This window comes from Amblyomma americanum, chromosome 7 (genome assembly GCF_052857255.1).
Source record: "Amblyomma americanum isolate KBUSLIRL-KWMA chromosome 7, ASM5285725v1, whole genome shotgun sequence".
Lineage (NCBI taxonomy): Eukaryota > Metazoa > Arthropoda > Arachnida > Ixodida > Ixodidae > Amblyomma > Amblyomma americanum.
This window is the reverse complement of record NC_135503.1, coordinates 129,527,898-129,555,587: the sequence shown is the minus strand read 5'-3', so window position 1 is coordinate 129,555,587 and position 27,690 is coordinate 129,527,898. Positions and strand designations below refer to the sequence as shown.

The window sequence follows — 27,690 nt, the reverse complement described above, 5'->3', positions numbered from 1 at the left end:
AGACCTGCTTTCCATGCGTGGTTTATGTGCTTGCTCCTTTTATCCAATGCATAATGACTCTTTTGATGTTGTGTAGTGAGCCCCACTTTGATGGCTTGGAGCTTATCTAGTGTACTCAGAATAAAAAAAAAAGGTGGCTACTTCTCTGAACATCAATATATTTTTTAATAATTACTTGTACCACCCCATAGCATCCAATGACTTAAAAATGTTGGAAAAGAAAACAGTCTACTCATTGAAATCATGGAAGAAAGCACCATTGGATAATATATGAACAGTACTTGACACTAAGCTGTTCTACTCTAGGATAGATGAAAAACAGAAAAATGGAAAACATCACCCTTTAAGGAAAGCTCTTTTACCTTGAAATGCTTCAATATGTAATTAAGTTGTTGGTTGAGCACATTTCTCACAGTTTACAGCAGTTTTAGCAAGTAAATATTGTAGAAAGATTTTAAACAAAGATTTTTCCCGTGGTCGTGCTGCTGCTGTTTCTATTTCAGTTTGCATTTGCTCTGTCATTCTGAGTTACTGTCTTTAATTTCCCAGTGGAAATCAAGCAGCACTGTTGTGAATTTTTTTCAATTTACTTATAAGTGGCCATGTTATGCAAGCCCCAACAAACACATTTATACTCAAGAATAGGTCAGACTTGACTATCAGCTGTATTCTGAAATCACTTTGCAAATGACCGAATCTCTACTGTAATAAACCCGGAGCTGATGGCTGCCTCGTTCCAAATGTAATTCACATGCTTAATCCAAGGCCTGAGATAAAAAGCACTCCTAAACATAAATTTCTTGCTTGTTCTTAAAGTAATATGATTAACTCTGTACCTATCGAAGTGATTACAACACTTTCTTGTAAAGGTGATGTGAACAGTTTGCAAAGCTTTTAGCAAAGTACGTGAATCATACACAATTTGTGAATTACACTAGAGGAATATCATCAGGACCAAATACCTTGGCCTAATTAACATCTTGGAATAATATGCCAATCCCGTTAACTCAAAATCTACCTTCAGCATGCGGTCTAGCTTAGCAGGCGGTGTGAATCTAACAGTACCTGAGCAAGACGGCATGCAGATGACGAATAACCACTGCAAAGTTTTGTTTGACATACATTATTGTTTATTCAAAAACTAGTGCAGGCATGAGGTAAATAAATTAGTAGAGCAGGATGCCCTGAGTAGAAACTGTCAGGGGGACCTCCTGTTATTAATTGTATATATGACGCATATTAAACATATGGCAGATAGCAACTACATATCGGAAAACAGGTGCAGCTGGAATTAACAATCAACAAAAAATTAGATTAAGCATGCTCAATTTTACAAACTCATTAAGGAACATGGCAAAAAGAGAACACAATAATATACAAAAACACTCAAACAATAAAAGTCATACACAATAAATACAGGGTTCATTGGCATGGCAAATGAAGCTAATTAAAAAGTACACACTTTTTCAACCTTTTATGGAATGATGCTTCTGTACTAGATGATGTGATGATTGTTAGTAGAGAGTTGCAGACAGTGATTGCTGAGAATAATGAATAAAAACGAAACTCTAGAATATCATCACTTTTCAAGCCAGGTATGGAGCTGTTGTCCGCACCAAAAAAAAAAAAAATCTGGGCGTAGTGTACAGTATACCGTGCAGAAACTGTAAAACCATGTGCATGTGGGTGAAAGTGGAAACTTCGATGAAAGGTTGAAACAACACCAGTATGATGTTGCAAACAAGAAAGCTTCGTCAAATGCACTCGCTGAAAATTCTGAAAGTAAGCAGCATCGTATAGATTGAGCAACGCGTGCATTTTGAAAACAGAAAATAATCTCCAGAGCTGTCTATATCTAGAATCCTTAATGATTCAGACAACCAAACACACTCTTAATCGCACTGACGGGCCGCTTCCTAGTGCATACGCCCGCTGTCTAGAGCACATTTTCAAGCTTAAATAGCCAGACTTACACGTCTGCACCTGATTGCGAACAAGGCTCCCATGTGGGAGCTGAAACGTCATTTAGGAGTCCATTTTATTTTGCTCAGTGTTCTGCCTTCTCCACGTACAGCCCCGACCAGACAGGTTTCCGTCCAACCCTCGACTTCATGCAGCAAGCATATAGTTTCTAGAAAGCCCAGCAGGGAGCCTAAACTCAAACGTCAGCATGTGTTAGTTCATGCTCGAGGTCATCCTGCTAGGTTTGCTGCCACGGCAAAAAAATGTGAAGTTGCTTCCATGCATGTTGCACAAAGCATTATCTAACATTGTCTCTAATTTTAAGTATCAGTGTACTCCAAAAATGTAGAAAGATGACCCTGAGAAACTGCCAGAAAGCACATGTTAGGTCCAACAGGTTTGCAGCATAAGAATCCAGTTGTCTAAAAGCTTCATGCTACATTTTATTTCATTGCAAGGAAAGTAACTTCAAACACTCTCTGGACTGCAGCTACTAGCCTGCTAAATATACCTATTAACTGAAACAGGTGCAATCATGGCAAAAGAAGAATAGGAAATTGGAAAGTGGTTGGTAATGCCGGCTGCACTGCAGCAAGAACCCTCTTATAACGAAAGTGTAGACATGAAGGTTCATCGTGAGAGGCACTGAATGGAACTGTAAAGTGAGAGTGCGATTGATTTGCGTCCTAAGTCTGTGTACACAATGCTGTATCAAAAATATCATTACAATAGGATGCATATATTCTAAAATACTGAATAGAAAATTCCTGTTGACAGTGTCAGCATGGAGCCTCTTGTTATGTTTTGAGTTTCAGATTGCTAACTGTTTTAGGGCAAGGATAATATTGGGGAATGGAAGATCCTCTTGGAATGCACATTCAGAATGTAGTCCAAAGTGTTTAAGGGAAACACTAGAGGTGAAGTGCATTCAATTAGGCTGTAATTACTCATGAGTTTCTACTTGATCGCAGTTATACGGTTTCAGAGCAAAGCTAGACAGCTTTCTCGGAAGCTTTGCAGCTGAAGGAAAATTCGTCTTAGTCTGGGGATAAAACCAGGAACCACCGCTTGCGTGGGCAGTCACTCTACATTTAAGCTAACGAGGATGCCTAGCAGATGTCATGGTGAGGTCAAATTGATCAACAACCTGAAGCAAGAACGGTGTTAGTCTCGCTCTGAGCTGTTGATCAATTAGCTCTCTTTACCTAAATGGTTTGAAGCTTCTGACACCATGAGACACTACGCAGGAAATAGTTCGGGGTAGCCCTTGGCCTTTTGCTTCTGACAGCCTATGCAAAAGTTCTTGAGGCAGCATGGCCACATTGCATTAAGTGTATGTCTCTTCAGTCTTCGTGCTTCAGTCTTCAGTCTTACGTGCTTGAAATTAATCTGGAGCCCTCCACTAAGGCGACCCTTGTAGCCAGCGGGTTGTTTTTGGATGTTAAACCCTACAATTTACAAATTTTCCACATGCGGTACACTGGTGCCGTAGATGGGGCAGAGAGAAAGTCAAGAAGAGAGGCAATACAGTGATCTTTACGCTGCTCAGTAGTCATGTCGCAGGTGTTGAGCGAAGGCGTAGCGGATTCGAGGGCAGAGAGGCTGGCAAGCTCGGCCAGTAGCAGGGAGCGGGACAAGGCATCAGCATCATGGTGCTTGCGGCCCGACCGATATACGACACGTATGTTATATTCTTGTAGATGGAGAGTCCATCGAGCCATGGCAGGCGACCGGAGGGATCTTTTAGCGAAGAAAGCCAGCATAGGGCATGGGGGTTGGTGACCACGTCAAAAGGACAGCCATTATGATTAAGTCGAAACTTTCCAAGGGCCCAGACAATGGCCAAGCTAGGCCACCTTAGCCAAGCACTCTTTAGTATACTTCATACATTATCTGGCGACTGACTAGCGATGTGGAGCTGCAATAAACGTTTTTCCAAGAACTCTCGTCCCGCAAACTTTTGTGCCCGATAGTACGTATGTGAATAGCGGCATGTCGCGCCCGCGAAATATGCGGTGCGGCACTGCTGTACTCTAGTAAACGCGGCTTATCTCAGCCTGCAATCTTTACCCGTCCAATTGTGAAACGAGATATCACACCTCGAGAAAAGGGATTGAGGCTGCATAATTATAATAGCTACGCCATATCTTCTATGTACCTCCGGCGGTTTCCTCGTTGGCGTGCCGAAACCCCTCTCGAAACGGCGCCTCTCCTCCTCCTGCTCCATGAATGCCGGCACCTCCGTTCAGCCGCTGCTGTGGTTATTGTGCTCGGCTCCTGACCCGAAAGACGCGGGTTCGATCCCGCGGCGGCTGTCGCATTTCGATGGAGGCGTTAATGCTAGAGGCCCGTGTACTGTCTGATGGCAGTGCACGCTATGGAACCGAAAGCAATCTTGTTTCGGTTACGAGAGAGCATTTCATCCGAGAAATAGTATCTAGACCTACGGTGTACATATGTAGCTTGTAAATTTCTGCTTGAAATACTTCTCATGCCTGCCAGATCTGCCGCTGCCGTGACGCAGGCGCTGTCGCGACTCTGACAGGAAAAAAATGGTGCCGGTTTTAGGAATAACATTTTCACGCTTCAAAATTTAGACTCAAGTTGGTGCAGCTGTAGGTCAACGCGCTTCGATGACAAAAAAAAATGGTGAAGTTGCCTTCCGAGTGCATTCCTTGCAGAGTTTCGGTTTAGATTTTACGGTTGGCAGTTTTGTCTAAAATCTGTACTTTCGTTATTTTTGCTGTCAGCTTTTATTGATTTTATGGTGCTATTGGGGTGTCATTTCTTAATAATTGTAAGCCATGTTTCCAGCGCATTTCGTATCAGTTGCAGAAAAAGTTCATTTCGTAGGTAGCGTTGTAGCGCCATCTGCCTGGGACGGCCTGCCCATCGACATCAGCATCAACCTGCGAGCCGCGGGTCGTTTGTATCTGTGGCTGGATTGGTGCTGTTCTTGCGTTTGTTGTAACACTGAGTGCATTTTTAAGCGCAAGCAAAAAAGTTATGCTGCAGTGTTCAAGTATGACACGTTGGAGCCAGTTCATGTGAGCTTTCCGTGCTGCGCGGCTACCTACACGGCCTTCGTTAGTACTGTACTAATTTTTGGGAAAACAGCAGTTGAGGTACCTTATGGTCACATTTCACTTCGGAGGCTTTTACTGCTGCGTAATCCTATCGGACAGAGTCGAGTTCATAACGCGTAAATGTATGTACCACCAGCAGCAAAAGTTATTGGGGTGCGCGTTCTCGAGGGAAAAAAAAGTTATTGTGGGGCTTCCTCGCGACCTAGCGCTTTAAAAATGCTACCAGCGTGTGGCGAAAGCAAGTCCCGTCGTTCAGACACTTCGAGCGATTGGCTTACGTGGCGATTGGATACTGTGGCGGAGTTCCCGGGTTCGAACCAGACTGCGGCGGCCGCGTTATCGATGGAGGCCAAACGCAAAGACGCCCGTGCGCTGTGCGATGTGAGTGCACGTTAAACATCCCCAGGTGATCGAAATTATTCCGGAGCCATACACTACGACACATCTTTCTTCCTTTCTTCTCTCAGTCCCTCCTTTACCCCTTCCCTTACGGCACGGTTCAGTTGTCCGCCAAGATGATGCGAGACAGATACTGCGCCATTTCTTTTCCTCAAAAACCAATCTTCTTCTTCCCCGTACACACCCACCTCGTAAATTTTGCCTGCCGATAGTACCTCCGTGTGACGCGATTCGAAATTGATCGCTTCAGGCCTGACCTGTTCAATTAAGCGAGTTCACACAGTTAATTTTCTTAGAAATACTGAGCGCAGTGCGCGAGCTCAGCCACTGTGACCCTGTATAGTGAACGGGTACCGCACAAGGGGTGGGGAAAATGGTAGTATTTTAACGTAGTTAAACCTAGTGTATGTGTGAAAGCACGTGTTTAGCCTGGTTGTCTCATGGTTTTGCTTTGCTAGGTCGTCGGCACTTCCGGCGACGTGATTGGTTCTAGAGTAGATTTAGTTGATGGAAGACGACGACATGCAAAGCACAGCGCGAGCGTGTGTTGCAGTTTAACGTGAGCCGGGGTCGTCTGCGGCAGAAGAGGAAGAAGCCGTTCTGAGCGGCTGTGCTTCAACATGCTCCATGCTGGAAACAGCGCATCGGCCGTTGGCCGAGGTCTACCGACGTCTCAGGACACTACGGACTCGTACAAAGTTGTCCTTCCCCGATTGCCAACCGGTAATGTTGTCCTTAATACCGTTTTCCTGCATGCTGACCTTAAGGGTCGCCCGTACCGAGCACCTGACTTCCGTGACGCACTCGCACAGATATTGGATCTCCGGGAAATTTTGTGCATTGGTCAATACCAAATGAGCCACGTGTGGATGGTTACCTGCGAGAGTAGTTCTTCCAAACAGAAGCTTGTTAAGAAAGCGGAGTTTCCTGTCAAAGGACTGCGGTGCATGGTGTTTGACCCGGATACTAAGAACGTCAAGGTTAAGCTCCTTTGGCTTCCCCGCTATATGGAACACCGGAGGATTGTGGAAGCATTAGAGCCTTATGGCACGGTCCAGTCTGTGGAGCGTGAAAAGTGGCGGTGCCCAGGGATGGAGCATATGGAAACGGCGAACCGTGAACTCTCCCTCACACTCAAGGATGGAGTGTCAGCTAGCACCATTCCACACACACTTAATGTTTATGGAGTGCAGGCATTAGTCCTTATCCCAGGGAGACCTCCACTGTGCCTCCGATGTAGCCGGGTTGGCCATGCCCGGCGCCAGTGTCGCACGCCTCGATGCACTCAGTGCCGACGCTTTGGCCATACTGCGGAGAACTGTGTCTTGAGTTACGCTGACAGGCTGCGTCAAGGCCAGTGGTCACGGGAAGATGACGTGGCATCAGAACACATTATGGATGTGTCTGAGGTTGTGGACGCGACCGGAGAACTAAGTCATGAGCATCGAATAGATGGGGAACAGAAGACTTCAACACCTCAAAACAACACGGAATATGAAGCGACTGGCCATCTAGCATCCACGCCTCCAGGACGAAAACCGCCGGACCCGGGCCCCCCCGTGAGTGTTACAGAGACTGCTGTGCTTGCTGCACAGGAACACCTCGTTGCCACAGGTCAACGTCCGGATATGCCTCCTGTGGAGTCAGTCGAGGCGATACAGCCAGTGAATGCTCGCCGATCCTCCTCTGATGCTGATTCTGCTTCGTCGTTGGAGGGTAATGGTGAGACGTGTGTGGCGTCGATCTCTGGCGTGTCAGGTTCTCTGTCGGCTGTCAGTGTGGCAGCGAGTGATGTGCTCCCCTCGGGTTCGTGGGCCGAGGCCTTGGCTGTCTCAGAGGAAGACATGGACAGCACCGCACCTTTGAAACGTCCTGCAGATGCTGACGAGGTGTGTATCGATGGCGCTGACCAGAAGGCACAATGTGTAGAGGCCACGGGAAGGGTGGTGTTAAAGAGGAGGGCGATGTCTGCCCGAGAGGCCGCCAATTTGGCGGCGGGCCACCACATTCCAGGGGATGGCGTTTGTTAAGACTGGCACCAAAATGGCGAGCGTCGCAGCATATCAAGTCGCTACCCTTAACGTTAGGGGTATGCGTAATCGTAGGAGGCAACAGCAGGTACGGCATCTCTTAAAGAAATGGAGTGTGTGTGTAGCCGCTATCCAGGAAACAAAGTTGTCCTCTGATGAAGAGACAGCAGCTGCTCTTGAGCCTTTTTTGTCGGAATACAGCATTATTGTTAGCCACGCGAGAGGCTTATCCGGAGGTTGTATGCTATTCCTGGCGAACACGCTAGAGATGACAGCCATGTCTTATTGCATAGATGACGAGGGGCGACTTATATGCTGTGATCTCACAATTTCAGGTGTACAGTGGCGGATTATTTGTGTTTATGCCCCCCCAAAGCAGCGCGATAGAAGGCTTTTTTTTCTGTCATTAGTTGAACATTTGTGCACGGACCGCAAAATTATATTGTTGGGAGATTTTAATTGCGTTTGTAGGGATGAGGACCGTTCAGTGGTATGTAAGAGATACGACTATAGTGCTGCATTACTTATAGATTTGGTTTATGAATATAGTCTTGTGGATGTGGGGCAGGAAAAAGGCGACAGTATACATTTCACTCATTTTCAGTTTTCCTCTAATGCTCGCCTTGACAAAATTTACGTTTCTGTTGACGCATTAGCAAGTGTGTTTGGCTACTGGGTGCGGCCCATTTTCTTCAGTGACCACTGTATGGTGTCTCTTCAGATAGGAAAGTACACTCGGCATATACTTCACCCTCGATGGGAGTTGTGGAAGATGAATAACTGTCTGCTCTCAGACGAAATCTTTCAGCGTGCTCTACCTACTTGTTTGAAGGACGTATGGTCACGCCGTGATCTTTCCATTTTTCAAAAGTGGGACTTGTTTAAACAGGAGATCAAAAACTTGGCAATTGAGGCCTCAGCAAGAATCGCTTTCCTGAAGAGACACCACCTTCGTGAGCTTGGGCGCACCCTAACGGAGCTACATGAGCTAGAGAGGGTAAGCCCGGGTGCCTATCTCGAAGAGATTAATAACGTAAAAGCACAGTTTCAACAATTTGCGACAGACAGATATAAGGGGGCCTTGATACGATCTAGGTCCCGAAGGTTTCTTGATGCGCAACCTTCTCGTAGGGCCCTGAGTGATGAAAGAGAGAATGCTCTTGCGAAGGAAATATTGGAAATTCAGTATGGTCATTGCACATACAGTGATGCGCCTGGTATTCTTGCTGCTTTCTTCGACTATTATCGGAAGCTGTTCGGCAGTTGCGAAGATCCAAGTCAGGGTTTCGATTACAGTTCCTTGCTCGGAAACTTGCCTCGACTTGATGATGAGAAGTGTGCTATAGTGAAGGGACCTATCACTTTGGATGAAATTCAATCAGCCATTTCTGCCCTGCAGAGCCAGAAATCTCCTGGGCCAGATGGTATTACTAGCGAATTCTATAAAACATTTCCGCCTTGCCTAGTGCCTGTTTTGATGGAAGTTTTCAAAGCATCTTATGATGTGGGTGTCCTGCCTCCCACTTTTTATTCTGGGCACACAATATTAATTCCCAAAAAGCAAAGATACTAATCGGTTGAAAACTGTTGAGGGATATCGTCCAATTTCCCTTTGCAATGTTGATTACAAAATTTTTGCCAAGGTTCTTAGCAGTCGTCTGCAGCTCGTCATTATGGACTTGATAGGTCCGCATCAGGTCTGTGGTATTAGAGGCCGCAGTATTCAAACACATATCCATATTGCACGTTCAGTATTAGAGACAGTATCAGATGAGATAGGCCAAGTAGCTCTGATTCAAATTGACTTGGCTAAGGCGTTTGATAAAGTTCGGCACGATTTCTTGTTCGCGGTCTTGGAGTATGCAAATATTGGTGACGTCTTGCTCAAAGGCATAAGGCTGTGCTATAAGAACTCCTATACAAGGGTTATTGTTAATCAGGAGCCAACGAAACCAGTACCACTAGAAGCATCTGTTCGTCAAGGATGTCCACTGTCTCCATTGTTGTTTGCCCTATATCTGGAACCCCTCTGTCTCAGTATAATTAACAGCGCAGCTATCCGCGGTTTCTCTCTGGCTCAATGTGAAGTTAAAGTTTTAGCTTACGCTGATGATGTCGCCCTCTTTTGTTCTGACAAAAAGAGTGTACTCGAGGCTCTAAACTTGACTAAACAGTTCTGCGATGTATCAGGCGCGGCTCTTAATTTAGAGAAATCCAAAGGCTTTTGGTTGGGTCATTGGGGAACTAGGCCAAGCCAATTCGGTGGTATATGCTGGAACTGTAGCCCTCTTGACTACCTAGGCGTTCCGCTGCACCAAGTTCGCAACAGTACAGCCTACTGGGATTCACAAACTGTAACTCTACGGCGGCAAACACAGGCTTGGATGGGTAGGGAACTCTCAGTGTTTGCGAGGGCACAGGTCTGTAACATTTTTTTGTTTGCAAAGCTCGCGTATGTCCTTCAAGTCCTGCATTGTGCGAGGAGGAAGGTGCAAGCAATACATAGAATATTTGCAGCATTCGTTTGGCGCTCTCAATGGGAGCCGATGAGGCGTGACAACTTGTTCCTTCCCTTAGAGGGTGGTGGAGTGGGCCTTGTTCACCTGTTCGTGCATCAACTCGTTTCCCGTTTTTTCTTTTTAAAATCGGCAAACGACCCGTTTCTGGTAGCTGTGCTCATTAGGCGGCTTAGTTTTCATTTGCCTTACTTATTTGCACCGACTGTGCAGGCTCGTGAGGGGACTTTATGGGGATTTCTTAAGAAGGTTGCTGACACTTTCAATTTTCTCACTGTGCGCTTCTCTTTAGATTACCTGTATAGCCTCTCGAGAAAGCAGATGACCCAGGCTCTCACTGAGTCTTTGTTCCCTACACCATTGTATCGGCAGCCTTATCTGGGGTCTTTGGACATCAGTGTTCTAAAGCGTGTTAGGCGGATGTGCATTCAGGCAGCCGCTAAAACGTTCTTTTTCAAACTACACACAGCGACGCTGCCTGTCAAGACATTTCTTAATGACAAGGGGATGTTTGTACCCTGGAATGTGAATTGTCGTCTGTGTAACGTGCCTGAGACAATTGATCATTGCTTCATCCTGTGCCGTGATGCCATGTTCTTTTGGGACATACTACAACGAACTCTTAAGAAGGACATTGAAATTACACCATACACTATTAGATTTCTGCCTGTTGACAAAAACTCTGTTGTGCCTTACGACGTGTTTGTGTTGATGGGACTATTCAGTCTTTGGAAAAGCCGTATGATGGACAGACATGCCGAGCCACCAAGGTCGTCCAAATCTGTGTTTCGGGAACAGTGTGCGTTGGTGAGGAGTGTATATGCTGCTCGCGACGAACCGCGAAGCTGGCTGCCGTGCCTAGATGCTTGTGTGTGCCTCCCTGAATTTTGATGTTTTGATGGGGATGCAGTGGTGAGTTAGGGCTATGGGGGGCTCATATTAAGCAGCCCGGTAACTTGAGACGCGAACTAGTCTGATTGAAGTTTCCTCCTTACTACAGAAGTTCTTCCATGCAATAAAGAAAAAAAAACTGCGGCAGCAGCATAGTGCTCTCGTGCACAAACCAGCGAAATTGATCTGCTCGCGCCGCCGCGGGTTCGAATCCCAGTCGCGGCAATATTTATTTTGTTTGCCAAGGTCATCCTCAAGGTAAAGCTTCACACTAACTCTGTGAGGCAGTTAGACCTCGTGAAGTATACCTTCACACTAAAATATTAGCCCTCCTGAGCCAAAATGACAGTGACAACGTTTACAATTGCTGTACAGTTGATGCCTTCATAACCGTATAAAGACACTCCATAAGCACGTTTCTGAGCAGTCAAGCTCAACTCAGCACCTCAAATGAGTGTGAACGCGGCTACCAGTTCAGTTTGACATAACTAGTGCTAACAGAGGTCATCACATGCTTCAGCAAAGCATCTGTATTTGATAGCCTCTTCTCTCTCTTTTTTTTACTGTAAGTGATTTTCACCACCACTGCTGCTCATAATGACAAATGCTACAACTGGTTAACATGTCTTGTATTTGGCAACAGCATGGCTAGACAGCCTAATACATTTGCTTTATGGTTTGGTTTATGGGGGTTTAACGTCCCAAAGCGACTCAGGCTATGAGGGACGCCGTAGTGAACGGCTCCGGAAATTTAGACCACCTGGGGTTCTTTTACGTGCACTGACATCGCACAGTACACGGGCCTCTAGAATTTCGCCTCCATCGAAATTCGACCGCCGCGGGCCTAATACATTTGTAGCGAAGTGCCAAAAAAGTTGTGGTAATATGTATTGCTGAACTTGGCATCACCGTATGCTGATATTGTGAAATAACATTGAGTGGCCGTTAAGTCTTCTTGCGTTTTTCTCAGATCTGTCTGCTGTAGGTCAAAGTTTGGGCACATGAGCGCAAAACAGATTTGTTGAAAATACTTTTCATGAAAACAGTTAGTTACTTATGGTACTGAGACTGTGTAACAAGAAAGTATCTTCTGAGACTATGTTCAACTGTAAAAACTGTCTGAACAGTGAAAAGTAAATCATTCATAGTGTTGTGGCGCAGGGGTTCACTTGAACACGGGCTCCGTTGGGTAACGTGTCCGAGCCTTTGGGTTGAAGAAATATGGAACTTCTAGCTTGGGAAAACGAAAAACAAACGGGTTCACTGGCACTTTTCATGAAACTTGATTACATAATTTAAAAGGAAATAGAAAGAGCAAACAGTCAAGTATTAAAAGTTCATAGCGTCGAGCAACTGGATGAGCCTTGTCATCAGCGCCCAGAGCGATCGTTCGTACTCAGGACACTCGTTAAATACACTGAGGCTCCGCCACTTTCACCACATGATTCATAGATCGGAAGAGTCGCCGCACATAGCACGCTGAGCCCTGTGGGAATGGGTGAGGAGGATACGGAGGTCCGCTGCTACTTCGTACTCGGGAATGCGCTTCTGCCCGCTTCCTTTCGTCATCTTGTCCATCGTCGGTCGCGTCTCACGGTCCGACACAAGGGGAGCGTGCGTGGGAGATTCCACGGGTAGTTTCCCCGAGACATCTTTTTTTTCTTTTTCGTAAAGTCAACGAAGGGTCAAACAGCGTGTCCCTAGCAGGGTTGTAACAATAGTTAACAGCTAATTGAGAATAAGAAAAGGAGCATTACAAAAAAACCTGTGTTTACTTATAAGAATAGATAACACCGTGTCCCCCAAAATATCTGGGAGGAATGTATGCAAAAGCACGTAGCAAACATGTTTGAAGTTTTCTGCCAGCATCTCGTAATTCAAGAATGGGTACAGGTTGTTTAAGTTCATTCTAAATATAGATTTTTTAAAGTATTTGCAAGATACCAAGTTATCATGAGAAGTACTGAATATAGAATATTCAATCTGTGGTAGAAGAAGCACCAAAAGATATTGACAGAAGAACTAGGGGGCTGTGCTGATCCTGTGCCATTGTCTCGTGGTGCTGCTGTTGCCATGGTATACCAACAACTCACCAATGTACGGTTCTCCTCTGCTGTATCTTAGCTATGTGCATTTTTGACAGAGTTTTCCATGACCACTTTTGTTAAATCCTATCATCCAGAAAACTTGAGTCACAGTCATGACCTTGTGCTGCACTGCTATCTTCCGTTATGTCAGCCTCAAAGGTTTACAGAATGTGACTGTGTAGGAAAAACTTCATTGGTGTGCTGGTGCTTTGTGTACCAGTTGCCTGGCATTATGCCAGTGAATTGAGCGTGCATGTTCTTTCAGGATTGCCTTGGAAATGTTGCTATTGGTTATGGCGCATGTATATGGGTTTTTCTGCGCACCCAAATTTCGTTGAGTTTTGTCAGGATCATACAATCATACATGTCAGATGGGCTGGTAGTTATTATATCAGAGCAGTGTGAATGTGAAAAAACATACTGCAGTGGGTAAATAAAAACTAAAAAGACTGGTACGATGTAAAGCTGCTGAAACCGCTCACCAGTTCTTGAAAAAGTGAACATATCGCCACTAAATTAAAGCTTCTGTTTGGGCGAGTTGGTAATTATCCATTTGCTTCAGTGGTTGTGTTGCTTGTCTTCCTTTCATGTGTCCCGTCTTCCTGCACTCTTTAACAATGACATCACTACTACGCTTCAAAATTTTTTACCTAATGTGTTTGTCTTGGGTGGCTTGCAAAAATGGCTCAAGCTTGCAGATCTGCAATGTCAACCGGCCGGCATATCAAGGTCCACAGAATGTTAAATTACGGAATAACTGGGATGATGATCTGCGTGCGTTTCTAAATAATCAATTTCAAAAAGAACTGCCTAACTATGTTATTGACATTGTTGTAATCAAATGCTGTGTAGCCCACCCCTGTTATGCCTCTAAGAGAAGAGACAGCGGTATGAGTAAATAAATAAAAAAGTACTTGAATGCTTCCTTCCCAAAAAATTGATGCCATGCAATGACACCATTTTTTAGACATCAACTGATAATCCTTATCGCATGCTTTGCAGCATTTCCAGCCTTTTTAGCGTTTCCAGCAGTCAGCCTGTCGGTAAAGGCGTTTTTTGTTATTGTTTCGGCGATGTAGGTGCCGATTAAACCAAGGCGCAGTGTTAGTGCATGAATCTGTCAATAAGAACAACATGTTTATTACTGTTTACCAACGTGTACTGTACGCGTTAAGTGACATATGAACCAAGTCACTCACATATGGATAATCTAGTCCGCAGAAAATGTTGCTTATTTCGCACAAAACGCGACCACAGAATGGAAAAAGCCAATTCAGCAGCGAGAAGAGGTAATCGATGTGTTGCGGGTGTGAAAATGAGGTCTATGCATGGGAACAGAATGCCGAAAAAAACTCCGGACCATAATCAGCTCGGCATTCTTTCCGGCTTTCCTCAGCAGCGCCTCGCGGAAAGTCAACTTCACGCGACCGCATGTTCCCTTTAACAGTGCACCATACTGTACAGAAAACTAACGTCCACATCAGTGTGACGTTGCATGTGACCGAAGGTGTGGTTTGACTGACAATTTATGAGGGCTGGAAGGAATTCATCACTCGTCTGACATCCGCACTGTGCAGAAAGTGGTGTGGACTCTGTTGTGCAGCTCCTTAACTTATGTTTCGAACAGAAAACTCGCAGTGCCTTGGTGCGAAGTACATTGTAGGAAATAGCTTGTTTGATGAGAAGGGGCCTGGTCTTGCAGCGTCAGTAATCGTAATTTTTATTTTTGGTTAAGCACACAGACAATGAATACAAAAAAGGATGATGCACTGCTGCTGCTGCTTGCCACTTACTGTTCGCACTCTTGCACAGACTTGTGCAGTAAAGAGTGCTGGCACTGTGAATGAATAAGAATCATCATCATGACGGCAGGTTTCTGCAGTAAAATGTCGGCCGGAGTAGATGTGCAGTTTTCTCTTTTCCGACTGTGAATTATTTCTGTTCAGACAATTTCTCAGGTTATCAGATATGCTTCTTCCCGTTACAATATGTCAAAGATATGTTGGCAACTGCATACTCTGCAATGAAAGCTGAGGAAACCACCATTCTCTGACTTTTACATTTTTGCAATGCTCTTGATAACAATCATTTAAATGTACCCCAATCTGCCGTTAAAGAAACCGTACCTAAGACAGCGGGATCCAATGTACAATGAATCCTGTGCACTGAAAAAATCCGATGTTATGTTTTTTTCGCATTCTATTCGTGCAAGAAATGGTTGGCCTAGTCATCTGGCACAACGATTTCAGCTCGTTTGGCACAGAAAACAACCACTTTGACATCGAATCGCTGTCCGATTTTTTCTTGGCTATATATATGGCAGTTTGGTTGCTCTGAAGAGCAATGAGGAGACAGTGCCTTTGTTAAATGACTGCTTCCATACAATTCATTCCACCGTAAACTATCGTGAAGACATCTCTTTAATGTCATGTTCACACCATGTTGGCATCAGGTCCTCAGAGAATGCACACTTAGCAGAAGCACAGTATGTCAACTATGTTTTGGCAAATGTTGCTGAAGGGTTATGGGGGCTTAACGTCCCAAAGTGACTCAGGCTATGAGGAACGCCGTAGTGAAGGGCTCCGGAAATTTCGACCACCTAGGGTTCTTTAACGTGCATTGACATCGCACAGTACACTGGCTTCTAGAATTTCGCCTCCATCGAACTTCAGCCGCCACGGCCGGGATTGAACCCGCGTCTTTCGGGCCAGCAGCGGAGCGCCATAACCACTGAGCCGCCGTGGCGGGTGTTGCTGAAGGCTTCATGGTATAGTCTCCAGGGCATTTCAGTTGTTGCATAGCTTGAAAATCAGGCAGCAAACTAATGTCAGTGTTTTTTTTCTGCACAGCACTAGTTGCATTACTTTGTAGGATGAGGGCAACCACTTCTGGGAAAGAAGTGTACAAAGAAATATGTAAGAAAAAAAATTCCACTGCACAATATTCAGTGTAATAGACCCTGCTGTCATCGGGCAGGTGTTCAGAAGAGCACACTGGGGTACATATTTTTTTCCGCTCCTCACGCCACAGTTTCACCTGAGGCTGCAGGATGTGAAAATAAATAAATTTTCAAATGACCACCTCCATAAGCATTTCAACATTGTGAAGAAAAGAATGGAAGCTTCGTCAACTTTTGTTGCGCCAACCTGCGCCTGCAAAGAGAACAAAGCCACTCAAAAAATAATGAAAACAAAGCTGTTCACTTGCATTGTGATGACCACTCGGGAAAAAAAGGCACACAAGAAAAACAGCTGCGGTGAAAATTAAGCGGTATTTGGTCTTGAGATATGACTGCGGTTAAGCGCAGAGGAACTGAGCTTAACAGCAGTTCAAAGCTCTAAATTTACAAGTATAAGCAGCAAGAACAATTTAATTTAGTCCAACCAGTGAGGAATGAAACCGAAATTAAACTTTGGGAGTTAGACAGGTCCAACACTTGACCGTAGCTTTGATGCACAGACTCTAGCATCGATACTGCCAGAATCGGGAACGGCTCAACTCAGCAGTGCAGTGTCTGTCATCGTGCAGACATCCTGCACGAGAATTGGAATTTCATTAGGGAACATGCAAATGGTGCTAACATGAACACAGAAACATATGCAAACAGATAGGTGAACCAGGGAACCTATAACTCCAGTACAAAAGGTGCAAACGCACACAGAAACCTGGAAGGATTCTGCATAGCCAACAAAGCCCATATATACATTGGCTCACCATCGTTGACACAGAGCAGCCAAGAAACCGCATTCCTCACAGGGAGGTCACAGGCAAATGAATGTGCGCATCAGTGACATCCTCCTCGTGAGTCTTCAGGAATGCCTGCAGCTGATGCAGTAGACCAGGAAGTGATGAACAACCGGTGAACAAGCAAGTCGTCTACAGAGCCACTGTGGATACAATAGCAAACACAGAATCGGACACTCAGTGCGAATCTTGTCATCATGTCTCTCACGGCCTGTGAGGCACTTTGCACCGCAGTACAACTTTTGCGACCGGGAAAATATTCAAGTTTCTAAGATTATAATTTGCAATTCACTGTTTGTTGTTATGCAGAAAAGCATACTGTAATCCCAGTGTATATATCTGAATAAATGTCTGCTTTTATTTTTCTTTCCAATTTGTTATGGACAGTTTTTACGGGGGATGAAAGTACCATATTAACGAGGAATGCCTCTATAACCATGCAGTATTCGAAAGACACCACCTGGTTTCGCATGATATGCATTGCCTTCCTAAAGAATGTCCCTTACCCCTGCTATGACAAAAAAAAATATAGAAATGGTAGGGCAGTAAGTTGAGCACACAGAAAAGGTATTATGCAAAACTTTCTGAAGTAAACAACAGCCAGCCAAACAAGCTTCAGTGTTCATTTTGAGAGTCCTTTCAATGTTCCTGTTATGAGGAAGCCCACTAAGTTTGCATGAACCTTCTAATGTGGCTGTATCAAAGGACGAACAGCATGATAAACACTGCCACAATAGAGGGAGTGATGCATAGGGAGACTCTTTGGATACAAATGATGGCAGGGGGTCACCGTTATCTCGGCCATGGAAGAACAGATGTGGTAACTTGCAGACAGTGGCTACATACAGAGTGCTACAGCGTGGAGTTTCTGGAGTGCACTCATGGCGATAAACAGTCTCACAGTAATTATTCCTGCATCATGCTCGGCTGCTGAACTGTCAAGCAAGAGTGATTTCTGCATATTTCCAACCAGTGTGCTGGCACTTAGTGATTGCCAAATGGCCATTATTTCAAACAACATTTCTGGTCATGTGGCACTCTGTGTCAAAAAGAGGTGGCACCTTGTCCATTTTCAAAGTTCACTCGCACTTGACAAGGAAATGCGAGAATCAGTCAGGAAGGCAATGCAGCAAGCAATACGGCACTTGATGTAAACAACAGGATTTCAGGTCAGCATGATATGTCCGGCTGTCTGTCCCACACCTCTATTTCAGAAAGGACGCAACTTTCAACAAAATTAAGTTTATTTCTAGCTGTATTTACATAACATTTTTTGAGCAATTTAAAAATAATTTTATGACTGCTCTCATCAAATGTCACTGTTTTATGAGCAGAACATTATTTTCCAATATATATTTTTCTTCAAACCTGCAAAGCTAAGGAAATATGGCAGAAGGCTAGTTGAACATTCATTGTGCTTGCAGGGTGAAGTCATTCATGTAATTTTTTTGTTTTGCAAAGCTCAAGTTTTTGTTTTGAATTTTTGAGCTTCAGTGTTTGTTGACATATTAAAGTGAGAAGACAATTTCATACAAGAAATTTAAAATTAATAAATTTGAAAAAAAAACAGTTGTCTAGACCTGCGCTGCGGTCCTAGGAGTGCAACGAAACAAGTGGTCCAGAAAACATAAAACTGTTGGGGACAAGTATGCTCCGCAAGGCATGTATCTAGGCAGAAAACCTTAACAGAGAAAATTGCCCGTTTCTTGAATGTTTCGCCACTATTCACAGCTGCCGAGGTTCATCAAACAATTTTTTTTTATGGTACTTCCCAGTCGATTTCAAGAATTAAATTTGGGGACAGCAGAGTCATTCCATGCGAAAGGAGATGCACCAAATTCTTGGTATTTTAGATTTTGCTGAGAAAAATCATGGAAGACCAGTCAACAGAAGTGTAGGAACCTTCTTTCAAAGAAAAATTTTTTTTCTCCATATAACATGCTCCAACGTGTAAGACATCACCTTCATCTGGGCATTTTGCAAGAATTATTGTTCAGGAACCGGTCCTTGTCGGCAAAGTTCATCTCCGCATGTAGTCTGGTATTGAGATGTCCTGTCATGCCTCAAAAAATAAACTGTGGATGATGCCATCTTGGTTTAAAATAGAAGTGCTTAACAGGAGAAAAATTTGAAGATTTCCGCATTTTTTAAACTAAACTTGGAGTCTAAATTTAAGCAAACTTTTTTTGAGTTTTGCCTGTAACCTTGATCTAGCACTGTTTGAATTAAACTTGAACCTTGCGTTGTTCTGTAATTTAATAAAAAGTACAGAGATTTCTGCGGAAACCGCCACATTGAGGACCAGAAAACGCTGCTAGACAAAAAAATTAGCCAAATGGTCAACCCATTCAATTTCGCATATTAAAAAAACTAGAAAAATATTTTTGTTGGCGAGAAATCAATTTTTATAGAGGAGTTCTAGCCAATCTGAATGTGTTAGCTGTATAAGCATTTATTATTTACATTGCACTTGACTGAGGCATCAGCCTCACCGATTATTTCCGGCCTTGCTAAACTCTAGCGATTGCCATTAGCATTGGACATATTGTGAGAAGATGGCACAATGGAGCCATTTCAGTGTTTTAATTTATTCTTAAAGAATATGTTTGGCCGGAATACTCATGGTACACAGGGTGTGCCATGTTATTCCTTATAGATATGACCTAAACGCAGGATTTAAAAAGCCAATCTGAAAGTGTTAGATGTATAAGCATTTATTATTTACATTGCACTTGACTGAGGCATCAGCCTCACCGATTATTCAACTTCCAAAGCTGTGGTGCATAGCAAATGCAATGTTTAATAAACCATTTGTATTGAATTAAATCGGACACCTTGTATATGCACAAAATATAAAGGGGAGACTGCATACTACAGCAAAAAAAAGGGTTATAACATCATGTGGCCTGAATTGGGAACAGCTGGGGATAAGAGTTAATGAAGAATTCCTAAATATTCTGTGATTTGCTGATGACATTGCCTTGCTGAGTCACTCACAAGATGAATTGCAAAGCGTGATCAATGATTTAGACAGGCAGAGCAGAACGGTGGGTCTAAAATTAACATGCAGAAAGCCTAGCAAGGGAACAGCTGTTCACAATTGGAAGCGAGATGCTGGAAGTGGTAAGGGAATATGTCTACTTAGGGCAGGCAGAGAAAGTTGATCGGATCATGAGAGGGATATAACTAGAAGGATAAGAAGGGTGGAGCATATATGGCAGGTTCTGTCAGATCATGAATAGCAGTTTAACAATATCCCTCAACAGAAAAGTGTACAACAGCTGTATCCTGCCGGTATTCGCCTATGGGGCAGAAACGTAGAGGCTAACGAAAAGGGTTCAGCTTAAGTTAAGGACGACACAGCGAGCCATGGAAAGAAAAATGTTAGGTGTAACTTTATGAGACCGGAAGCGGGCAGAGTGGGTGAGGGAACAAACACGGGTTAATGGCATCCTAGTCAAAATTAAGAGGAAGAAACAGGCTTGGGCAGGGCATGTGATGCGAAGGCAAAACAACCATTGGTCCTAAGGGGTAACGGAGTGGATTCCAAGAGAAGGCAACAGTAGCAGGGGATGGCAGAAAGTTAAGTGGGCGGATGAGATTAGGAAGTTTACGGGGACACGGTGGCTGCAGCTGGCAAAGGACAGGGTTAATGGGAGAGACATGGAAGAGGCCTTTGCCCTGCAGTGGGCGCAGTCATGCTGATGATGATAATGATGAAGATAGATGGCGTGCTCACATACTTTTGTCGGCATTCATGGCGATATGAAAGCCTCAGTTACCTTCCTTTCAGCTTTACCTCTTGCCTTTGCAAAGAACACTGTGTTTTCAATGGCAGGGTAGCAGCCATGTTTCTTGCATTTACTACAGTGCATTGCCAAATGGGCATACTCCCACACGGTAGGCGAATATCGGCATGTATTCCAATTTGTGTCCCTGTTGAAAACGTCCCTTTCAGCGACACTTAATTGGCCAAAATGCCAAAAGCAGATGTGCATCTACTTCCGCCATTTGGGGCAGTCAGGTGTCACCGAATGGAATTTTGAAAAAAAGACAATGCGCAAAACAAACACAGGAGAAAGACAGACGAAACGAGTGAAACTCTGCAACTGTGTATTCACTTGGAAAGCGAGTGAATAGATCAGCAAAAAGGCAAGACCAGGCTTCAACAAGCTGGCTATCCCACTCTGCTCAGTTGCCAAAGTGTTCCTGAAAAAGGTAAAAAAAGAAAAGTGTAATAACAGAGCAAAAAACGATGTTGCCAAACAGAAAACTAAACCTGTGATAATTGCTTATATTCATAAGATGGCGCACAATCTGAAACATGTTGACGCAAAGTTTAAAGTTCGTGTAGTTTTTCCACCCCCAAGAAGCTGTTCTGCTCGTGTGACAAAATGGATTCAAACAAACCGAAAAAAGCAGAATGCCAGAAAAAAGCATGTGACGCCGTTTGTGAAATGTTCAGTGGTCGTAGTTTATCAGATCCCGCTGACGCGTGGGAAATCTTACATTGACCAAACGGGCTGATGTATTAATGATAGCCTTGCTGATCATAATCAAGCATTAAAGAACGGCACGGGTTCTTTCTTACCACATTACTGTAAAGCCTGCAGGGAAAAAGAAGAAAAAATGCCAGGCGGAGCTGAAGGAAACAAAAATCTTCAGCAGGGGCAAAGATACTACAGCCCGGGAACTTGTAGAGACGTTCCACATCAACAAAGGCAAAAGAGATTATGTAAGCACACCCTCGCTTACAATTGACAGAAAAGAAAGTGTCTTTTTAGATATGTGCTGAGGCACATTCTTTTTTATAGCCATTTGTTACCTTATTGTTTCTACTTGTGCGCATGTGTAGGTCCCTCTCTGCTCTTGCCTTTTTGTCTATATATTCACTTGCTTCAATAGGTCAATAAACAGTTGCACTTGTTTCGTCTGTCTTCCCCCAGCGTTGTCTGCTTTGCGCGTCTGTTTTCAAAACCATGCACCAATTTAGCCCCCCAGAGAGTATTGCCGAATGGGATGTTTTTGAATGAGCCGCAAGTTGGAATAAAGGGCCGTGTTGATGACCCTGAGGCGCATTGTGTTTGCTTATGTATTTTTTTGTTAACTCTTTCAGCTCTTAATCTTTTGCTCAACCTTGGGTACACCTTGGCAAGCTTACGAGAGGAGGTCTAAAATTTGTGGCCGTTAGTTGATGGAACGAAAGACAAAGGTTGTACCAAAAGAGTCTATTCATTCAAACATCTCTCAACATATTTGCCATTGATGTCAGTGTGTTTCTTGTTGTGACAGATTTATTTTTCCTAATATGCTTTGAAATTATTCCTCTGTAGCTTTTGCAATTCACTGTTCGAGTGGCAGTGGTCTCATTTCTGGAAATAAACAGTGGTCCTAGATGAATCTTCATTCACAAAATGCTGTTGGAATTCAACAAATTAATAGGTGGGCCTGAGCTCATAGTGAAAATGGTGCAGTATCCTTGTTCATTTTTGTTCTTTCAAGAATGTCGCCGTTGTCTTTGCACCATCTCCACATTTTTCTCATATTTATAGTCAGTATGTGTATTTAGAAAAGCACCATGAAGCAGTTATGCCTCTAAAACGACATAGGAAAGCCACTCTAAGCTTGACAAGACAGAACATTCATGCAGCAAAATGTATTGCCAAAGTCCACAAAAATTTGGAGCTACTCGCATAAATGGCACCAAAAGCAGGCTTACTCGCTACCTGCCAGCAGCTTTCTTGACGTGAGAAACATAATGCAGGTAAGGCATGGAACACACTCGCTTCCTCTCTTCATTGCTCTTCAAATGCTGTGTGTGTGTGTGTAGTTCTCATTTCTCCTCCTTCCTTTCTTGCTTTTTCACTGTTTTTTTACAGGACTATACCCACCAAATCTTTGCTTGCGTGTTTTTTTTGTTTGAAACGATGCGTTAGACATTAGTATATATGGATCACCCCATACACATCAGTCGCTAAATATTTACAATCGAATTTCCTCTTGATGCTGTTTTGATTCCAGCAGCTAGGAGATGGTTGTGATATCAAAGGTCGGTGTACGCCACATGCGGCATAAAATAAACTGCAATATTACTGCTCCTTCTTTGTTTTCATTAACTGCAATGCTAAAACCAGCCTGTCTCAAGAGTGAGAATGACTACAAATGAAGAAGCAGTGACCTATACTGACCTTTGATGTCATAGCCATTGTCCGGCTGTCTAAACCGAAACAGCATGAGAAAATAAATTGAATTTTAAATCACATAGCAGGCCTAGCTAAATACCATGTGGTGACCCATGTATTCTAATATCTTATGCTTCACTACAGAGAAGACAAGATGTAGCTAAAATTAGATGTCATTTTCGAAAGTGAGTGACAGTATGACATTTACTGTGGCCTCCCTTTATTCTTGTTTAGCCATGTTCACAATACATCAACCTTTTCATGCAGTTCAGATTATAGTAACTGCATGAAGCTTATCTATGTAATAAAGTACACTACTTGTGCAATGTATGAAAGAACTCTGACTGGCACCTACAAAATGCGCCAACTTTCTTCTTCTGTCATCAGTATGTTTGCAATTCGTAACGGTTGGAGAAAGCTTAGCTAGCAGCACAAGCGGCCATCTCAGCAAGAATGAAACTATTAATGACCTCACTGACACCATGCCTGGCCTCATCTTTTTTTTAAATGCATATAATTTCATACATGTAGAATTGCAAGGGAAATTAGCACAGCTCAAAACGGGACTAAGCCTTTGCAAGTTTGTTCAGCGTTACACTATGTGTATGACCCTTTTAAATGTTGAGAACTAGAAGTGATTTCCTCACTAAATTTCCTTCAGATATCGTTTCATGCACCTACATTTCGAGCAATCTATCTAGAGTCAACATACACTGAAGCTGGGTGCAACCCTATAACGAGGTGTATATTTCAGTGTTTGCCGTTCAGAAACTTTGTACGCCACAGCTCTCTGGAATATGAAATTGCGCATATTAAAGATCTGTTTTTAGATGGACCAGCTTATTATTAGTCATCATACAACCTCACTTACACAGCTTTAGACCAGATATCTAAAAGCAATCTTTGTACAACGTACAGTTATGAGCAAGTTTTATTGCTTTCTCAGTGCATAGCAATTGTGAACCTCATGTTAACTAAATTATTTAAGGATGAAGTGCGCTTTTGAGAGTAATTTTAAAGTGCTCTGAAAAATTTCAGCCCCCCTATGAATGGTGCATAACTACACACAATATAAGCTTCAGTTATGACGGCACAAATCAAACAAAACATAAAAGAATATTGAGGATAAATTAAAGTTCACCTGCTACTCGACAGACTATGATATTCTAATGTCAAAGGAACTGCTGTCACCGAAAACTGAGCTTTAATAAGACGGAAAATACCAAAAGGTTAACTACAAGTGCTGTCATCACCAGCTGATTTTGCAAGTAAACTGCGTGCGTGCGTAGGCACCAAATTTTGGGCATATCCAAAAAAAAGCCAGAAAATACCAGGAGGGGTTCTAAAACATTCGCATGATTGAACAAACGAAAATAGCCCAAGGTGTGGCAAATTTTTAACAAAAAGAAAGCATTACCTACAATATTTACCTTTACCATTCACGGCTTTTAAAGCCAGAAAATACCAGGAGGTTCTAAAACATATACATGATTGAACAAGATGAAAATAGCCCAAGTTGTGGCAAATTTCTAATAAAAAAAGAGCATTACCTAGAATATTTACCTGTACCAATCACGGTACCCTGTTCTTCACGACTTCTTTCTGTTCCACTCTAAGAAGAAAGTCCACAGGGTAAACTGTTCTGTGGTCGTGGAACGCAGCCATTTGCACATACATTGAATTAAGCTTGTCCAAACGGCACTCTTTTACGCCATGTATTCATGCAGTCTCTTACGCACTAAACAAAAACGGGCAGCACAGTTGTTCCAGATAAATTACCCCCCTTCATTAAACTTATCCCATACCACCCCAACGGCAGACATCGTTGCTTCACCGCCTCACTGGCGTCGATGCAAAGAATGAAAGCGAACAAAATACCCACCTTGAATTAAGCTTGCCCAAACGACACTCTCATAGTCTCATAGTCGCTGCAAGCGGCAGACATCGTTGCTGTTATCGAAAAGCACGAACACCCAGAGGCGGCAGGGCACCGCCATTTGCAATTACCGGCGTCGTGTCTATTTTCCACACTTTGCCATGGGAACAGCTGCTCCGCGTGCGCGTTGGCATGGGCAACATTGGGCTTGTTTGCAGCAGCTAGCAAACAGAAATACGCACCCCGGACCAGGACGAATTTTTCTTTAACTGCGAAGTTTCCGAGAAAGCCGTGTAGCTTTCCTTTGTAGCCGGATGGCTGCGCTTGGGTGGATGCCATTGAGTAATTACTCCCTTATTATTGCATGCATACATGCACCCTGCGCTTATAACATTTCATTGTTATCTTTATGCACTGTTCAAATGAATCAGCGCGTGGTTGTGTCTGTATACGAAAACTAACGTACACGAAGAATATTTAGAAAACAATGCAGTAGCGTTTACCACGACAATTACAATAAGTGCCAAGCCCAGAACAGACTCAGAACAATTAAAGTTTGTAGGTCGTTTAATTACCATTGCCCGATCACATTGCGATATCACTGAGTCTTCTTAATTTCAGTGCTTCTAATCTCCCTCCATTTCGTGCGGTTTGCTGCTTGCTCGCCTAATGACGCTTCCACACGCACGGATGGAAGAAAATGAAGACCACATTTTCAAACTACAGCGTGAGAGACTGGCTTTGTAACAGGCGTGAACGCGAGTACGTTAAGTAGACGACCGGATTGCAACACAGCTTGAGAGTTTTGCAGTTCGTACAGACAGTACGTTAAGATTTCTCCCAACTGACTGTTCATCTCAGGGAAGTGTATGAACCGACCTACTTTAAACCGGAGTGGTAGTCCCTCTTTGAGGTGTGCTCAGCCTTCCCTCCCGTCAAGTGCTTTGTTGCTCTGTCTTTTTGCTATTTGTTTCTCGAAAGTTCCTAAATGCTTTGCAAATAATTTAGTTAATGTAAATAGAATATATTTCTAATGTAATAATTACCATGCTTAAAAAAAGAAAAGCCGTGGCGTTGGCTTAGTGGTCTGAAGCAGCGGCCAGCGGAACTGATTTTTTAGCGCTGCCGCAGGTTCGGATCCTGCTACCCCAGCTATGAAGTTTGTTTTTTTTTTATTTCTTTAGTGTCTTCCCCCAGTACGATGCCGGCTACCCGCTGCAGTGAGCCTCTTATGAAGTCGCTTAATATAAAACATTATTCAGGTAACTTCAAAATAAAACTGGTTGCTAAAATGCAGCATCTGGCTGAATAATGATAATCAGTAACTCCCCGAGTCTGGAGTGAACGATTCCTGTGGTTGCCATTTCAGTGCTCTAGCGCTTCCACTCCACCGAAAAGCGGTTTTCTGGCTGTGCGAAGCCTGCTTCTAGCACGTGAGCCACCTTGGTCACGTGACGTGGTGACGTCATTACAAGCTGCCCACCGCATTGTGAGCAAACTGCCCACCGTGGCAGTTAAATTAATGATTAGTCGCGAGAGATTCCTCAGGAACAATATGGGTCTCTGAAGCCACACCGATGGCAGCAGCTGCCATCTGAGGCAGTGGCGCGTAGCTTAACAGTCGCACCTCTGCGCCAGGAGTGGAATGAGGACTCCTGAATGGAGAGAATGACCAATTCTACCGCAGTACAAGTCTGAAATGATGAAATATCACGCAAACTGACTTCATGATATATCAACCAAAGTAAGCCAGTTCAGGTCAAGCAAAAGAATAGAAAGTCAAGATACTGCACTATAATTCGTGGTTAACCCCCAGCTAAACCGTCCGTCATTTTTTGTAGCGATAGCTACATTACGCCACCTCTTCGAGCCTTCAGCGTGGCCACCCCTGGTCACGTGGTTGGTCACGTGACCAGCCACGTGGTTGGTCACGTGGGGCAGAACAGCTGCTGCTGCCGGCGGCGCGGCGTGCCGGCGAAACCGAGCTGCCACAGCTGTGCACATGTGCCGTGTCAATTGGGACGAAGATGAAGGAACGCTCAGCGAAACGGAGCGGCGAAAGACTGACTTTACAATTCAACTGCGCAAGTTTCGCTCGGCCAGCTGTAGCTATCGCGTCACTCCATGTTTAACCAGAGCTAAACCACCGCCAATTTTTGCTTGCATGTCTACGCATTATCGAAACACAGTGTCAATTCCCTACCATGCTTGGAAAAAATTTGGTTCATAAAGTAAGGCGCACAATTGCGTGGCCATAGGTCTCACCAGGGACAGAAATAAACCAAGTGATGTTCCTGCTATTTGGAGAGCAGTACAACGTTTTCTTTTTTAGCACATCGTACAATGCAAGGCAGAGCGAGCTATGATTGTGACCAAGGTGGTTAAGCTGCTGCTTTATTTCTATGATAAGACTACAGTGGTTGGCTTTGCCCACCCCATTCCTGCAGCTCTTTCCTCCACTGCAATTCCAGCGAAAATAGAAAGGATATACGACTGCACTGAACTACTCAGTGTGAAAATATTCCACACCAACGCCGCCAACAAGATTTAATTTGACAGTGAAATTTCGTCGAAAGTTTTTGCGCCTTAGCCAGTTCTTTGAAACCTCACTAAGCTGAAATCGGGCTTCGTTCCGGGAAAGAAAACTTAGAACTTAGGAATTTAACTACGTCATTAGGTATAATTTCTGCATGTTTTACTCTACACTGATCATCTGACGACTCAGGGCTGATAATGAAAATGTTGACTGCGGGGCTACGGTTCCCGTTTGACGGGCGGCCAGGGCCTCTTTATTAGCGCACTATACAGGGTGTTTCACCTAAGACTTTACACAATTGTTAAACATAGTGTTTTTGAGTTAGAAGAGCGCTTTTTTCTGCATAGCATTTTCAGCGGTGTAGTACATCGCGGTGACAGA

General features: G+C 43.8%; 1 protein-coding gene across 1 annotated transcript; it reads left to right on the top strand.

Annotated features, from left to right (window-relative positions):
• The first annotated feature begins 6,044 nt into the window (after positions 1 to 6,044).
• On the top strand, positions 6,045 to 7,821 carry LOC144097455 (uncharacterized). Its single transcript, XM_077630177.1, has one exon. The coding sequence runs from the start codon at positions 6,068 to 6,070 to the stop codon at positions 7,475 to 7,477; it is 1,410 nt and encodes a 469-aa protein (XP_077486303.1). The 5' UTR covers positions 6,045 to 6,067; the 3' UTR covers positions 7,478 to 7,821.
• The last annotated feature ends 19,869 nt before the right edge of the window (positions 7,822 to 27,690 follow it).